This window comes from Doryrhamphus excisus, chromosome 16 (assembly GCF_030265055.1).
Source record: "Doryrhamphus excisus isolate RoL2022-K1 chromosome 16, RoL_Dexc_1.0, whole genome shotgun sequence".
Classification (NCBI taxonomy): domain Eukaryota; kingdom Metazoa; phylum Chordata; class Actinopteri; order Syngnathiformes; family Syngnathidae; genus Doryrhamphus; species Doryrhamphus excisus.
The window spans coordinates 3,210,011-3,226,869 of NC_080481.1; the positions used below are offsets into that span (position 1 = coordinate 3,210,011).

Here is a 16,859-nt window from a genome sequence, read left to right on the forward strand (position 1 = left end):
CTCCATAACTGTAATGTGTGCAATCATAAAAGTCCAAGTTTTCGCAATTATTTGTCGCTTTCTTGCCATTTTTCCGCCTTTCCTTCTGCAGTCCATCCACGGCGAGACAGAGCGACGCCAACCTCAGCTGCAGGCCGTGGTGGACCTGGCCGAGGCCCTCAAGGAGGTGCTTCGTGGTCACGGGAGCCTGGTGGACGACAAAGTCAGCCTGCTGCACTGCAACTGGATTGCAGTCACATCCCGAGCGGAGGAATGGCTCAACCTGCTGCTGGTGGGAAGATGATTGATTTGATTTCAAAGATAAGCTTCTCAAGTGGCGAAAACACCGTATTTGTAAGAGTAGCCGTGTCTCCTTGTCTTCAGGCCTACCAGCAGCAGATGAGGAAGTTGGATGGAGAGATTGAGGAAGTGAATCGATGGATTGACGGAGCGAATAAAAAGATGGATGAAATCGAAAGCCAGGGACCAAATGATGCTGCGCTTAAGGTGGGGACGTTTTTGTCACACTTGGACATTTCATTCATTCATTCTTTCATTCATTTTCTATGCAGCTGGAGTCTATCCCAGATAAATTGATTATACAGTCTGTACGTGTTATGAATGACTCCTTCTTAGACTATAATGTAAATTCAGATTTAGTGAAAGTCCAACTTTTGCCAAAATTAACTTTGCATGGAGTCCATGACCCCAAGTCGAGTCAAACTGTTACTATTGTTCCACTTTGAGAGTCAGTTTGTCCGCTCAGGCTTTCTTGACACACACTCACATAGCACAATCAGAGTGACATACTAGGATACTTTATACACTACCGCTTAAAAGTTTGGGATCACTTGCAAATTTCTTTGTTTTCCAAAGAAAAACACATTTTCATGCATTTGACAAACAATTAAAATGAATCAGATGATTTTCAAAGAAGGATGTACATTTTTGCATCGAGGCCTACTATCAACAACTGTCAGTCCTCTGCATCAATCTCCTGGTATGGCTGCTAATCCAAGTTCATCATTTTATAAGGCTAATAGATTATTAGAAAACCCATCTAAAAAATCTAAACTAAAACTAAAATATCTTACCATGCTGTTAACTACTCCCTTCAGAGAGCAGAACAAACTGGGTCTAACAAGGACACAAAAACGATGCACACTCGCGAGCTGAAGTCTCACTTCTACACAAACTTAACTTTGACTTTTCAGCCACAAGCTTTCTAGAAGAGTGTGGTGACTGCTATATATACTCTTATATATACCAAGTCTATATATACATATATACCGTATTTTCCGGACTATAAGTCACACTTTTTTACATAGGTTGGCTGTTCCTTGCTGCCATGTTACAAATAAAAGCTTGCCTGAAGCAAGAGGAATGTTTCCTTCCTTCCTGAAGAGCTAAAAGCTGTATTTCCGTCTGACATGTATGATTTTTAAAATATTTTTGAAATATTTTTTGTCGTAAATGTGCAACTTTATTCTTATTCACATTTTCTCTTACATTTTTTCAGCTGTTTTCTCATAAGTTTACTTTTTTATCGTAAATTAGTAAAACTATTTACATTTTTTGTAATTACCATATTTTCTGGACTATAAGTGGCACTTTTTTTCATAGGTTGGCTGTTCCTGCGACTTGTAAATTAAAAAAAAGTGTTCTTGTTCCATAAACACTGGACACCTTTTCTGTTCATTGTGTCTTGCCTTCCAAGAGGATGTAATGTCTGTTTTGGTCAAATATTTTGTGAAATACCGTATTTTCTGGACTATAAGTCGCTCCGGAATATAAGTCGCACAAGGCCAAAAATGCATAATTAGGTAGAAAAAACATACATAAGTCGCACTGGAGTATAAGTCGCATTTTTTGCAGGTAATTTACCGTATTTGCTGGACTATAAGAGTATAAGTCACACAAAGCCAAAAATGCATCATCAGGTAGAAAAAAACATACATAAGTCACATTTTTTTGCAGGTAATTAACAGTATTTTCCGGACTATAAGTCTCACTTTTTTTCCTAGGTTGGCTGTTCCTGCGACTTATACTCCAGAGCGACTTATAAATGAAAAAAGTGTTTATGTTCCATAAACACTGGACACCTTTTGTGTTCATGTTTATTTTTTGTGTAGCTGAATAACCATTGTGTTAGCATATCTTACACCTATTCAGCCTGTTCTCTATTCTTTTATTGTTAGAACTTGCCTTCCAAGAGGACGTAATGTCTGTTTTGGTCAAGTAGTTTGGAAAATAAATTACCTGCAAAAAATGCCACTCCAGTGCGACTTATGTATGTTTTTTTTCTACCTAATTATGCATTTTTGGCCTTGTGCGACTTATACTCTGGAGCGACTTATAGTCCAGAAAATACGGTAGTTTGTAAAATAAATTACCCGCAAAAAATGCGACTTATACTCCAGTTATTTTCTACCTAATTCTGCATTTTTGGCCTTGTGCGACTTATACTCTGGAGCGACTTTTAGTCCAGAAAATACGGTACTCTTCCTCATTGATGAGTCCAGCGCTGTTACCCTGAAAGCCTTTAAATTGTGCGATCATTGACTACTTCTCCGATAGCAAAGCGCTCCAAAGAAGCAGGAAGACGGGCTAAGTAGAAGCAGTAGATATAGAAAGAGCAAAAGAGCGGCCATTATAGATGTGTGTGCATGTTCAGGTACTGCGTGCCGAGCTGGAGCTCACACGGGGTAAGATGGACGAAGTGAGGTCTTTGGCGCAGGAGCTCATGACCACCAGGGGGGAGAACTGCCAAGCCCAGGTGGGACCCAAGCTGGAGCTTCTGAAGCAGAGATTTGACGCCGTTGCACAACGCATCGCCTCTGGACCGGTGGGGGACGACAACAACAACAGTTCAAGTGAACTCTGCTATTTTTGACATTTCTGATTTGACATTGAATTTAAATCTCAGACGGCAGCGTCAGCCAAAGAGCTGGAGCAGTACCACAGCGAAGCTCAGATCTGGTTGGATCTCCTGGAGGAGGAAGTGAAACAGGGGGAAAACCTCAAGGAAGAGGACTTCCAGGAAGACAAGGTCGCTCAAAAAAGGGTGGAAATGAATGGCTTTTTTCATCCTGATGTGACTGATGGGCCTTTAAACAGACCTTTGTACGCACGTGTGTGTCCCTGTGTGTGTGTGTGTGTGTGTGTGTGTGTCTGTGTGTAGGACTGTGAAGAAGGTGCAGTGAAGGAGTTGTTGTTGAGAGGGGAGAATCTGCAGAAGAGAGCTCCGGATCAGGACAAAAGAGAACAGCTAAAACTAAAGCACAGGCAGCTCAGCAGCAAGTACAACAATGTCAAGGTAGCGCACACACACACACATACACACACACATACATAAACATCGTAAAAGAGAGAGGTTAATAAAACATAAAAATAAAAAAAAATGATGAAAGTATAGACAATGTATAGTAGACCTACACTACTAGTCAAAAGTTTAGAGACATTTTCTCATTGTATTGTATGGGAAAGTGTCTACAAACTTTTGTATAATAAATATACAATACATATACTTTTTACAATTACAATTGAGTGCATCCCATAATCAGTTCCCAGTTCCACATGTCCAAAAGGAGTAGGAAGAAGCAAAGCTTATTAAATCCTACCCCTCCATCTGGTACTTTCAGTAACTTTCAGTAACTGTTACATTTGTTCACTTCCTGCTTTCCATAATACAGTTGTATGTGTGTATACTACATGCACTTGCGTGTGTTTGTGTGTGTGTGTAGGACCTGCGTGTGCTCAGGAACAAGAAAGCTCTCGCCATCGCACCGCAGTGGTACCAGTACCGCAGGAGGTCACATGACCTGATGTCCTGGCTGGACAATATCCAGCGGAGCGTTGATCAGCTGCCCGACCCTCCCGAGGGCGAGAGGGTCAAGGTGACGATGCACGCAACCATGAACGCACACACACACACACACAATTGTATATCGTAAATACAGTGGAAAGTGTTGAAGTCCACCCCGTTTATGTCGACAACCTTTGCCTCTGGACCACATCGGCGGTTTGAGGGAGAAGGGGGCCCCCCTTGTTTATCCAACAACAGTTAAATAAAGTTTTAAACCATAATAAATGACTTTAAATTACATTATCAGATGTTACTCTTTATTTGGACATCCTTCCATCTACGGGAGTGGCGCTTTTGGCAGATTTATTTTATATAATAATATAATATAATTCTCTTCTTTGGGGGGGTCCCCAAAGCCCCAAAAACGACATAAATGGGTTCTACTGTACCAACACACACACAGCTGCACGTTTTCTTTTTTTTTTTACTTCTTCATCACCACGACCTTTAGGTGAAGCTCCCACATCTCTTTATGTGGTTACCATGGAAACACCCCACACCCACCCACCCACACTGTTCATCACCGCGCCTCCTGACTCTCCATGTTTGTTTTTTGCTTTCAGATGATCACTATGACATTTCGCTAAGCGGACGTCACACTCTGCTGTCCTTGCCGCCACTGAGATTCCTGGCTGTTTTTTTTTTTTTGTCCCCACACATAAACACACTCTCCATTTTTTCACACTCATCATCAAGTCAAATAAAGTCTCGCAAACATCCACGTTGAACACACAGTGGCCATTTTTTTTCTGTCTGAATTTGTCTCACTTCCCTCTTTCGAGCCGCAAAACTGTCCAAAATAAATAAAAACACATTTCAAAATGACGCCCTCAATTGGTTTTCACCCACTAGGAAATTGGCACAGAGATGGCCCAGAAGAAGGAGGAGCTTAAGGAGTTGCAGGTTTTAGCCAATCAGCTCTCAGAGGCCGGAGCCGCCGCTCTAGTGGAGCCTCGGCAGATTCAGCTGAACACACGCTGGGCTGAGGTGGAGGGCCAGTTCTTACCCTTCCAGAGACGATATGTGAGTTCCAGTAGGCACCACTTCCTCACTACGTTTGGACTAAACCGTAATAACACCATTTTTTATTCTACGACACTGTGAGGAGCTGATGCTAACATGCTTTACTAACTCTTACCATATGCACCATATAGACAGTCACACAGAGTCTATACCAAGTTATAAATATATATAGTAAATCATATATTGCCTTGTCCCAAACCATCGTATATAGAGGGCAAATATCATAATAAACATAATATAATTGTACTATCCATGCAAATATAGTATTACGGCAGGAGGGGATACATATCTGGACACATAAGCAATCATTTAATAATGTATTTATTATATAGGGACACTGTGTGTGTCATATAATATATAATAAATTAGCAGGGAAATGTATATTTGCGTATATGTATAAACACACACACTATATTTGAAAAATCCTACATTTGTGTGATTGGCTTAAAAATAAATAAAGGTTAGTTTTGTATAGTTTTGTAAGGAAATAATGATTTTGTTTTTTACTGTAAATGCTAATTGGGCCATTAAATTACCTTTAGGTTAGAGGGTTAGGGGTTAGAGGTTAAGGTTCGTGATAGGGTTTAGGGTTATGGGTTTAGGCTCAGAGGGTTAGGGTTCGGGGTTGGTACAGTCAGTACTTTGGTCGCTCCTTCAGCATTCTAGTACATAGTACCTCCTTTGATTTTCTTTACCACACATTCCACATGTTGAGTGTCCATGTGACAAAAGGTCTCACGTTTGAATCTCATGGGTTGCTGTGTCTGGTTCTGTGTCACCGCATGCCAACCAATGACATTGCAGCCTGCTGACATCACTGGGAATGTATGTATCCCTCCATCCAATCATCTGCACTCACCCACACGCATCGCCGACCCGGCCCTGATGCACGGCTTGGACAGATTGCATGTCTGACGTGACGGAGAAACCAACATTTACTTTGTGACGTAAAAAAAAAATCACTTTAATGTGGACGCTGTAGTGTTTCCCCCAATAACACTCCCGTGGAAGTGGTAGTCCACCGTGTCATTATGCATTCTGTCCAAGTATGAAGAGGAATGATGAGAGGAAGGGAAACTGAAGGGAAGGGAACATCCAGTCCAGTGTACGTCAATATATGCTAAATATCTGATAGTACATTTGCCAAGTGCCATTAGAAAAGCCCTATGTTACAACATATCAAACCAATACTAATATTTTGCAAATGGGATCAGTTTTTCTTGTAAATATATTTCACATCTTGACCTCCATTGGAGATTAAATTGGAGAATAAATGCCCTATGTGGAGTTTCCCTCTCCTATCATTATCTATATTACATTTTCTACCAATAAGAATAATGTCAACTTAGACCTGCGTAGTGATTAATCATTACTAACCCGTTGCTCTTCTGATTATTATGGATATAAGGAATACTGTCGGTCACAAGAACACTTTTTTTACCCTGATCCTGACCAATTCAGCATCAAAATAATGTGAACGCTGAGAGGTGATAAGTCTTATGTTCCATTCCTATGACGACCGTGTAAGTCATACATGAACGATGTCATACATGAAGGACAGTTGAATTCAAACAGCAGTAAATACAAGCGTTTCCAATGCCAGCTCTGGAGAGAATGTTAAAAGATGACTTCTGCCGGGGGGGATCCAGTGGGTATAAACTTCCCTTTTTTGGTGTTAAGATGTTCGGGAGGGAGAGACAGACCGCTACACTGATTAGTTATTACTGTCCCTTTCATAGAAGAAGGTTAAGGGTTAGAGGTTAAGGTTCGTGATAGAGTTTAGGGTTGGGGTTACGGGTTTAGGCTCGGGTAGAGGGAAATGGTTAGAGTTTCAGGCTTCAGCATCATTGATGACAAAATAGTGTGAACGCTGAAAGGCGATAAGTTGGTCTTATGTTCCATTCTTATGACGGCTGTGTAAGTCATACATGAACGCTGTCATACAGGAAGGACAGTTGAATTCAAACAGGAGTAGATACAAGCGTTTCCAATGCCAGCTCTGGAGAGAATATTCAAAAATGACTTCAGTCGGGGGCTGGGGGGTCCAGTGGGTATAAATTTTCCTTTTTTTGGTGTTAAGATATTCGGGAGGGAGAGACAGACCGCTACACCAGGGGTGGGCAAACTACGGCCCGGGGGCCACATGCGGCCCACCAAGCGTTTGAATCCGGCCCGCCAGTTGCTTTCTAAGTAACTTCAACTTTTAACATACAAACTGGCAACATGACTTGCAAGTCGGATGTCTGATTTAATAAAAAATAAACAACAAAACTGTCAAATTAAATGACATAGTTTGATGTGGTGTGATGTTTAAAGTGCTCCTAAAAAAGGGACATGAGAACATACAACTGATATAGGATAACACTTTTACAGATAAAATTAGACAAATAATTCAAGGAAAATGATAAGCATAAAATAGTGTGTGTGTGTTAAATATATGTTCTGGCCCCCCAGACAATTTTGTTAACTCAATGCGGCCCTCGAGTCCAAATATTTGCCCACCCCTGCGCTACACTGATTAGTTATTACTGTCTTAGAAGGTTAGGGGTTAGAGGTTAAGGTTTGTGATAGAGTTTAGGGTTGGGGTTGCGGGTTTAGGCTCGGGTAGAGGGAAATGGTTAGAGGTTAGGTTTCGGCGTTCAGCATTATTGACGAAAAAACACTGAGAGGCGATAAGTTGGTGTTACGTTCCATTCCTATGACGACCGTCATAAGTCATACATGAACGCTGTCATACATGAAGGACAGTTGAATTCAAACAGGAGTAAATACAAGCGTTTCCAATGGGGGGGGGGGGTCTAGTGGATGTAAACTTCCCTTTTTTTGGTGTTATGATGTTCGGGAGGGAGAGACAGACTGCAGACACTGATTAGTTATTACTGTCCCTTTCATAGGAGCAGGTACTTTTAAAAAGATTTTATGGTTGCAGCATACGAACGCCTTGGATGCAGCCGATGTTGATTAGTCCCCCTTTGGTCTAATTTAATTTTTAATTTAACTTTTCATTTTTGTTTGTCCTACTATGATCAAGGAAAAAAGTGACATTGTCCTTCCTCAGTTCAATGCCGTTCTTCCGCTGCTCTTAACTGGATTTTTTTTGTGTAGTAATAATTTATGGGAGTGCAGACCGCCTGTATTTGCATGCTGTCTGTGAATGGTCATGCGTTACAGGACTTGCTCTCTCAGCTTTCACTATTTTGATTGGCGTGATCAAGGTAAACAATAGGAATGAGTAGTGTATGTGGTCGCTGTGGGCGCGGCAAGAAACTGTAGGAATTCCCAAATCAAGAGAGAATTGCTTAGATCATTTGAAAATACTTGGAAGTGTGTCCCAGATTAGTTTCTTTATCAGTTTGTGTTCCGTGTGAATAAACACTGATTATATTTCTTAAAATTGTTCCATTGTGTGTGTGTGTGTGTGTGTGTGTGTGTGCAGGACTACCTTGCAGAGCTACAAGCACTGTTACGTTCCGTGTCAGAGGCGGACTTCAAGCTGAACTCTCCGGAATACTGGCCAGCTGCGTATTACAACCTACCTCAACAAGAGACCTGCTTGAAGGTCGGTACTAAACCTGGTTTTGCAGCTTTGGGTCTAAAAGCCCAACTGAACCAAAAGTGGCCAAATGGCATGACCTTGACTACACACAGGAAGTCAAAGTGAGTATCGACAAACTGCGAGCTCCAGTGGAGGCAGCTTTGGCCCGTAGGCAGGATGCGGCGTCCGGCACACGACCTCTGGAGGCGCAGCGGATCCAGGAGAGCGCTGCCCTCCTCCGAGCCAACTGGGATAAACTCAACAAGCTGCATAAGGACCGGCTGATGTAAGCTGGATGGGGCGTGGCAAATGCTGTTACTCGTGAGCGTGAGTAATAACGCTGAATTATGTCCGTGTGCACTTGAAGGCGCTGGCAGGGCTGCAACTCCAAGTGGCAGAAGTTTGTTTCGGATCAGAGGGCACTTGAGGAGTGGCTTCATGAAGCAGAGGATGCCCTCAAGATGGCCGCGAGCGAACAAGCAGCACAAAAGCAGCACCTCAGGGTAACACACACACACACACACACACACATTTAGTAGTAGAAATAAGTGTTGCTTTTAATTGATATCCAACACAAGGTTTGTTGTGATGTATTCTGGAGAATTATTGAGACTTATTCACAAAATGGGACCCTTTGGGGTTATGGGTTATTATTGTTATGAGTTCATGCTCAAACACTCGATAGGACAGCTCAAGTCCAGAGTTTTCACACTCACTATTTTGAGTGCAGACACCCTCACTGGACTGTGTGTCCTCAAAGACCTGATAGGACAGAATCTAGTCCGCGGGTGGGCAAATATTTTGATTCGTTGGCCGCATTGAGTTAACAAAATTGTCCAGGGGGGCCAGAATATATATTTAACACACACACACTATTTTATGCTTATAATTTTCTTTGAATTATTTGTCTAATTTTACCTGTAAAAGTGTTATACTATGTTCTCATGTCAGGAGCACTTTAAACATCAGACCACATTCATTCATTCATTTTCTACCGCTTATCCTCACAAGGGTCGCGGGGGTGCTGGAGCCTATCCCAGCTGTCTTCAAGCGAGAGGCGGGGTACACCCTGGACTGGTGGCCAGCCAATCACAGGGCACATATAGACAAACAACCATTCACACTCACATTCATACCTATGGACAATTTGGAGTCGCTAATTAACCTAGCATGTTTTTGGAATGTGGGAGGAAACCGTTTTGCATGGATGCCGAGTCAGGTCCCACATGGATAGAAAAACAACGATATTGTCACACTGGCATCAAGTATCCGATAACGTTCTCTGATGCTCACAGCTTCGAGGCCAGGGGTGTCCAAAATGCCTGGGGTGGTGTGTCGTGGGGGGTCCCGATGCATGCATGTTCAAACACTTTGGTGGACATAAAATGTGAGCCCCAAGTATGAAACCACAACTGCAACTTAACAACTATCGAGTTACGCAGCTTTAAAACCTGCATAGTCACTTCCTGTTCAGTGCAAAGTAAGCAACTAATAAAATTTTGTCCAAAAGCTTTATTGTCATTGTTGCTAAGAACATGCAACAAAAGTAGCAGATCTGTTAGTCGGATGAAAACATGAACATTTTAATAAAAATATGGACGCAAGTAAATACGCTAAAAATACCGGAGGTATGCTGGTGCCTATAACAAAAAAAGCTAGAAGACCAATCACAGGGCACATATAGACAAACAACCATTCACACTCACATTCATACCTATGGACAATTTGGAGTGGCCAATTAACCTAGCATGTTTTTGGAATGTGGGAGGAAACCGGAGTACCCGGAGAAAACCCACGCATGCACGGGGAGAACATGCAAACTCCACACAGAGATGTCCGAGGATGGAATTGAACTGGGGTCTCCTAGCTGTGAGGTCTGCGCGCTAACCACTCACCCTCAGCCATATCAAACTATGTAATTTAATTTTACTTTGTTTTTTCTTTTTTTAGTAATTTGTATGTTAAAAGTTGAAATACAAAAAAAAAAAGTTGAAATACTTAGAAAGCAACTGGCGGGCCGGATTCAAACACTTGGTGGGCCGCATCTGGCCCCCGGGCCGTAGTTTGCTCACCCCTGCTCTAGTCTCAAGCTATGCAGGGGATAGGATACATGCATGCAAGAAAATGCAATACCACTTGAAATGATTACCGGTACAGTATACTTCATGAAAAGTACAAAGGGAAGTATTCCATTTCGCAGGGCTTGATTTTTCCAGTCCACAATCTGTTCGACACAATTCTGACCCGGCTTCAAGGTCTGACAGATTGCTGTTCAATGCCGGAGCAGGAACCCTATTGATTTTTCATGACGCCCTGCAAGGATCAAAAGAAACTGTGTCACACATGCTCAGATCACTTAGTGCGCGACTGTGATCAACTTCCTCTTTTTTTTTTTAGCACCAGCAGGGATGCATAAGAGACCATCTGCTAAGTGCTACCTGAAACACAGGTAGCACACAGGTTGGAATACATTGATCGGCATCTCAATGTCCAACTTCCCAACACAGAAGAAAAAACTTTAGTATCTAGGTCTTCATACAGTACATCCCTGTAAATCTGCAAGTAATTGATACGCCCTTAAAAATGTCTATTTCGAACACACGGCTTGCTCCTCCCCCTCCTAAACCTCCTTCTGGCTTATGTTGACATTCTCCTCCAATTTTGACCACTATTGTAACCATTGTTACAATCTATTATTATTATTGTTACAATAGTTGTTTGGTTCTACCATATCTTACTTATTGTGTGGAAATATGGGCTAATAACTATAAAAGTATAATCTTCACTCGCTAAATGTACTGCAAAAAAAGGTCAGTAAGGATAATTCATAATGCCGCCTGCAGAGAACATACTAACTCCTTATTTCTAAAATCACAAATACTTCAACTTGCTGATATAGTTCATCTTCAAACAGCTAAAATAATGCATAAGGCTAAAAATAACCAATTTTGGAAAAATGTCATCCAATACTTCTCTACAAGAGAGGAGAAATATGATCTCAGGGAAGAACTACATTTGAAACACTTCTATGCTAGGACTACGTTAGCGTTAGCATAGCATTTCAGTATGTGGAATCAAACTATGGAATGGTTTGAGTAAGGAAGTCAAACAATGCACAACGATGAGCCAATTCAAGAAACAATACAAGCAGTTGATGTTTGCTAAATACAAGGATGAAGAGTCTTGAACCAGTCATGATGTGCTATATATATCACTATATTGACACTTACTATGGTACCCATTATGGCATTGGATGCTCATATCACCTCCTACTTCGGTACATGACAAATTAAATTAAATTAAATTAAATTAAATTAAATTAAATTAAATTAAATTAAATTAAATTAAATTAAATTAAATTAAATTAAATTAAATTAAATTAAATTAAATTAAATTAAATTAAATTAAATTAAATTAAATTAAATTAAATTAAATTAAATTAAATTAAATTCATTCATTTTCTACCGCTTTTCCTCACGAGGGTCGCGGGGGGTGCTGGAGCCTATCCCAGCTGTCTTCGGGCGTAAGGCGGGGTACACCCTGGACTGGTCGCCAGCCAATCACAGGGCACATATAGACAAACAACCATTCACACTCACATTCATACCTATGGACAATTTGGAGTCACCAATTAACCTAGCATGTTTTTGGAATGTGGGAGGAAACCGGAGTACCCGGAGAAAGCCCACGCATGCACGGGGAGAACATGCAAACTCCACACAGAGATGCCCGAGGATGGGATTGAACCCTGGTCTCCTAGCTGTGAGGTCTGCGTGCTAACCCCTAGACCACCGTGCCGCCCCAATTAAATTAAATTAAATTAAATAATTATATATATATTTTTAAACAAGATTTAGGAATTATATTAGGAAAGCAGGAAGTGAACAAATGTAACAGTTACTGATTGTAAAAGTACCAGATGGAGGGGTAGGATTTAATAAGCTTTGCTTCTTCCTACTCCTTTTGGACATGTGGAACTGTGAACTGATTATGGGATGCATTCAATTGTAATCTGATGCATGTTCAAATGAAATAAAACCATTACCATTGTAATTATTATTGTTATACGCTCACCAAAAATTTCAGAATCTCAATGCTTGACAAAAACCTGTACTTATATTTAACATTGATTACCGCCTTAGGGTGAATGAGATATGTTTTTCATGGAAAAAACTCAAAGTAAACATTGACGAAATGATTTATTTTAACCATTTGTGTCTGCTTTTGTAGGACCTGACAGAAGCCATCCCGATACAGGAAGTGGTGTTGAACCGCGTGACCTCCGCGGGCGAGGACATCAGCCAAATGAGTACCCCAGACGATGCCTCCCGCCTTCGAGCGCAGCTTCAGTTCCTCACCGCTCGCTGGGCTCACGTCTGCCAGCAGCTCAACGAGCGCAAGAGAAGGTGGGTTTGGGCAGGGGCTGGGTGGGGATGGCATTGTTGTCAGTGGGGTGGGACTGGACCTGCTGTCCTGGTGCGGGGGGGTCCTTTGCAGGTGGTTTTGGGCCCGTGGGGTGTTGCAACTGGCCTGGCCTTAGGGGTGGCTGTCCCCTGTCCCACTATTGCCCTGTCCTGCAGCCTCTGGCCGGGATGCCCTGAGGGTGGGTGTTCTGGGTGCCCCACCCCCCAAAAAATAAAAAATCAACACTCTTATTGTTGAATCATAATCAGAGGATATCGTCAACGTCAAGATAGCGGGAAGCTTTAAAGGGGGAGGTGCAAGACTTCAAAAATCAAAAATGGACATTTTTATGCCATTTGTGGGGGGTCTTGGAATGAAATCTACTTTAATGTAATTAATTTTAATCCTTGAAATTACATTTTAAATATTTACATATGTCTCCTGCCTTCGTTTTGGTGCTTTTAATTCACATGCTGTCATTTGTTTACATAAACACATACCACTCATCCTGCACTGAAGGTCAGCGGAGCAGCACGCGACAGCAGCACAGCTGCAGGAGACTGTGGGTTCGATGCTGGGCTGGCTGGACAAAGCCGATAGCGTCCTGGCCATCCCTCTGCAACCCGCCGAGCCTCAACACCTGAGAGACACTTTGGGCAAAGTGCAGGTATTGTCAACATCACAGCATGTTACCCACACTGCACAATTCCATTTACCATACAGTAGAATGTACTGTTTATATTTGTGTGTGTGTACATGTACATGTACTATGTATTAGGGCCACATTAAACTAAATACCGTATTTTCTGGACTATAAATCGCTCCGGAGTTGTACAAGGCCAAAAATGCATAATTAGGTAGAAAAAACATACTGGAGTATAAGTCGCATTTTTATTTTCCAAACTACTTGACCAAAACAGACATTACGTCCTCTTGGAAGGCAAGTTCTAACAATAAAATAATAGAGAACAGGCTGAATAGGTGTAAGATATGCTAACACAATGGTTATTCAGCTACACAAAAAATAAACATGAACACAAAAGGTGTCCAGTCTTTATGGAACATAAACACTTTTTTCATTTATAAGTCGCTCTGGAGTATAAGTCGCAGGAACAGCCAACCTAGGAAAAAAAGTGTGACTTATAGTCCGGAAAATACAGTAATTGAAAAAAAATTAAATAGTTGTAAATTTACTATAAAAAAAAGTAAATTTATGAGAAAACAGTTGAAAAATTTTGAATAAGAATAAAGTTGTACATTTACGACAAAAAATAAAAAAATATATATTTTAAAAATCATACATGTCAGAGGGAAATACAGCTTTTAGCTCTTCAGGAAGGAAGGAAACATTCCTCTTGCTTCAAGCAAGCTTTTATTTGTAACATGGCAGCAAGGAACAGCAGTTGAACACAAACAGATTAGCAAGTCTAGCTAAGAGACACAACAATTTACACCCGACAGCACGCATGAATACGACATCACAGAATTAAAGCAGAGCCAATTGCGATTTTTTTTTTTCGAGGAGGCCTTTACAACATTTCAAAGTCATTTCCGTCAAACAAAAATGGACTGCACATTAATCCCTGAGGTACACCGCTTTTGCATTTTCAACAAAGTTGTGCACTTGCAGTTCAACTCAAAGTGTTTCTGTCATGTAGATGTATTACTCTTTTGAAACTCTTTTGAGAAGCCAAACTCTTAACTTAGTTATTGGGGGCCCCAATAACTAACCAGAGCTCGGTTTCTCGTCACCGGAATCCATCCAGAACTGGACTCACTGGACCGAGGGGTGGCTAAGTCATAGTGCTTTGCAGATTGTGTCCACCTTTACCTCCTTGTTTTGCCACCAGTCATCAGCCTGGGAGATAAAACAGGAGCTACAACAATGTGCATGATGATGAGGATTCGATGCTTCAGTTCTTGACTTCTTTGACATACATGAGCTTCTTGTCAGGTATGTGTGGAAGAACTTCCCGGCAAGAAAGCGGCGGTGGAAGACCTGAACATGCGACACCGACAGGTTCCTGCCGACAAACAAAAAGACATCAGAATCATCAATACTCGCTGGGAGAAGGTGAATTCCGGGAATTCTCATGTGAATTCAGTGCATGCGTGCGTTCTGGGCGTAATCGACACTGCGATTATCACTTAGGTGTCCAAGACGCTGCCTGAACGTCTGCTGGAGATCGAGAGTCTGCTGCGGGAACTGGAGGGGATTCAATGTCACTTGGACAGTCTGTCAGGCTGGGTGTCCAGAACCAGAACCCAGCTGGAGCACAGTCCAGAAGAGCCCCCGCAAAGTGTAAGATGCATACACACACAAACACACACACACATGTGTTGACCTATTTGCCTTTGCTGTGGCAGCTCATCGAGGAAGTGCAAGTCAAGCAACCTGAAGTTGAGTCGGCTCTTGAGCGAGCGGATCAGCTCTACAAAGACGTTCCTCTGAGTCAGCCAGAGAAGGTACGACAATCAAACCCAACATGTGTATTTTTTTATGCAATCGATCCACTAGTAATTGATACTCTCATAAAAATGTCAATTTTTGACACACGACTCGACTCGATAACCTTTGCAATGTTTAATTACTCACCACTAATGAATGATAATGGTAACAGCAGAAAGGACACGTACCAGCAAATACAAATAGACGGTGTAGACATTGAAAGGGTGAAGGAAAATACATTTCTGGGGATCACAATCGATGAAAATATGAGCTAGAAGCCTCATATTACAAATATACAACATAAGGTGGCAAGAAATATTTCAATATTGAACAAAGCAAAATTTGTTCTCAATCAGAAATCACTCCACACTCTTTATTGCTCTCTGGTTCTACCATATCTTACTTATTGTGTGGAAATATGGGATAATAACTATAAAAGCAATCGACTATTGTAACCATTGTTACAATCTATTATTATTATTGTTACTCTTGTAACTATTGTTACAATAGTTGTTTGGTTCTACCATATCTTACTTATTGTGTGGAAATATGGGCTAATAACTATAAAAGCAATCTTCACTCGCTAAATGTACCGCAAAAAAGGTCAGTAAGGATAATTCATAATGCCGCCTACAGAGAACATACTAACTCCTTATTTCTAAAATCACAAATACTTCAACTTGCTGATATAGTTCATCTTCAAACAGCTAAAATAACGCATAAGGCTAAAAACAACCAATTATGTAAAAATGCCATCCAATACTTCTCTACAAGAGAGGAGAAATATGATCTCAGGGAAGAACTACATTTGAAACACTTATATGCTAGGACTACGTTAGCGTTAGCATAGCATTTCAGTATGTGGAATCAAACTATGGAATGGATTGAGTAAGGAAGTCAAACAATGCACAACGATGAGCCAATTCAAGAAACAATACAAGCAGTTGATGTTTGCTAAATACAAGGATGAAGAGTCTTGAACCAGTCATGATGTGCTATATATATCACTATATTGACACTTACTATGGTACCCATTATGTCATTGGATGCTCATATCACCTCCTACTTCGGTACGTGACAAAAATAAAATGTATAAAAAATAAAATAAAATTTATAAAAAATTAAAATAAATTAAATGTAATTTAATTAAAAAAATAAATTAAATGTAATTTAATTTTTAAAACTTTTGTAATTTTATTTTGAATAAAATTTATAAAAAAATAAATGTAATTTAATTTAAAAACTTTTTTTTTATTTTATTTTGAGCTTTTATTTTGCCTTAAGTGTTTATGTATGTTATATTTGTTACATTCCTGCTTTCCTAATATAGTCTTCAAGTCTTGAACCAGTCATGATGTGTGTTACATGGTACCTATTATGTCATTGGATGGTCATATCACCTTGTACTTGACAAAAGTATGTGACAAAAAAAAAACTTCTACTATATTAGGAAAGCAGGAAGTGAAGTTACTGATTGTAAAAGTACCAGATGGGGTAGGATTTAATAAGCTTTGCTTCTTCCTACTCCTTTCGGACATGTGGAACTGGGAACTGATTATGGGATGCACTCAATTGTGATCTGATGCATGTTCAAATGGAATATA

General features: G+C 40.7%; 1 protein-coding gene across 17 annotated transcripts in view; it reads left to right on the top strand.

The window, feature by feature from the left end:
• The window catches only part of dmd (dystrophin), a 198,192-nt gene that overhangs the window by 107,639 nt on the left and 73,694 nt on the right, over positions 1-16,859 (top strand). For 10 of the 17 annotated variants that reach the window (XM_058052496.1, XM_058052506.1, XM_058052498.1 and 7 more), the window contains 16 exons: positions 92-271; positions 364-486; positions 2,654-2,824; positions 2,906-3,028; positions 3,161-3,295; positions 3,723-3,875; positions 4,697-4,867; positions 5,672-5,692; positions 8,304-8,426; positions 8,516-8,688; positions 8,770-8,905; positions 12,633-12,808; positions 13,326-13,473; positions 14,761-14,880; positions 14,959-15,108; positions 15,174-15,272. In XM_058052496.1, coding sequence (XP_057908479.1) covers positions 92-271; positions 364-486; positions 2,654-2,824; positions 2,906-3,028; positions 3,161-3,295; positions 3,723-3,875; positions 4,697-4,867; positions 5,672-5,692; positions 8,304-8,426; positions 8,516-8,688; positions 8,770-8,905; positions 12,633-12,808; positions 13,326-13,473; positions 14,761-14,880; positions 14,959-15,108; positions 15,174-15,272 — 2,202 coding nt within the window. The remainder of the gene's footprint in view (positions 1-91; positions 272-363; positions 487-2,653; positions 2,825-2,905; positions 3,029-3,160; positions 3,296-3,722; positions 3,876-4,696; positions 4,868-5,671; positions 5,693-8,303; positions 8,427-8,515; positions 8,689-8,769; positions 8,906-12,632; positions 12,809-13,325; positions 13,474-14,760; positions 14,881-14,958; positions 15,109-15,173; positions 15,273-16,859) is intronic. The other 7 variants (XM_058052501.1, XM_058052503.1, XM_058052507.1 and 4 more) reach the window with 2 other exon arrangements.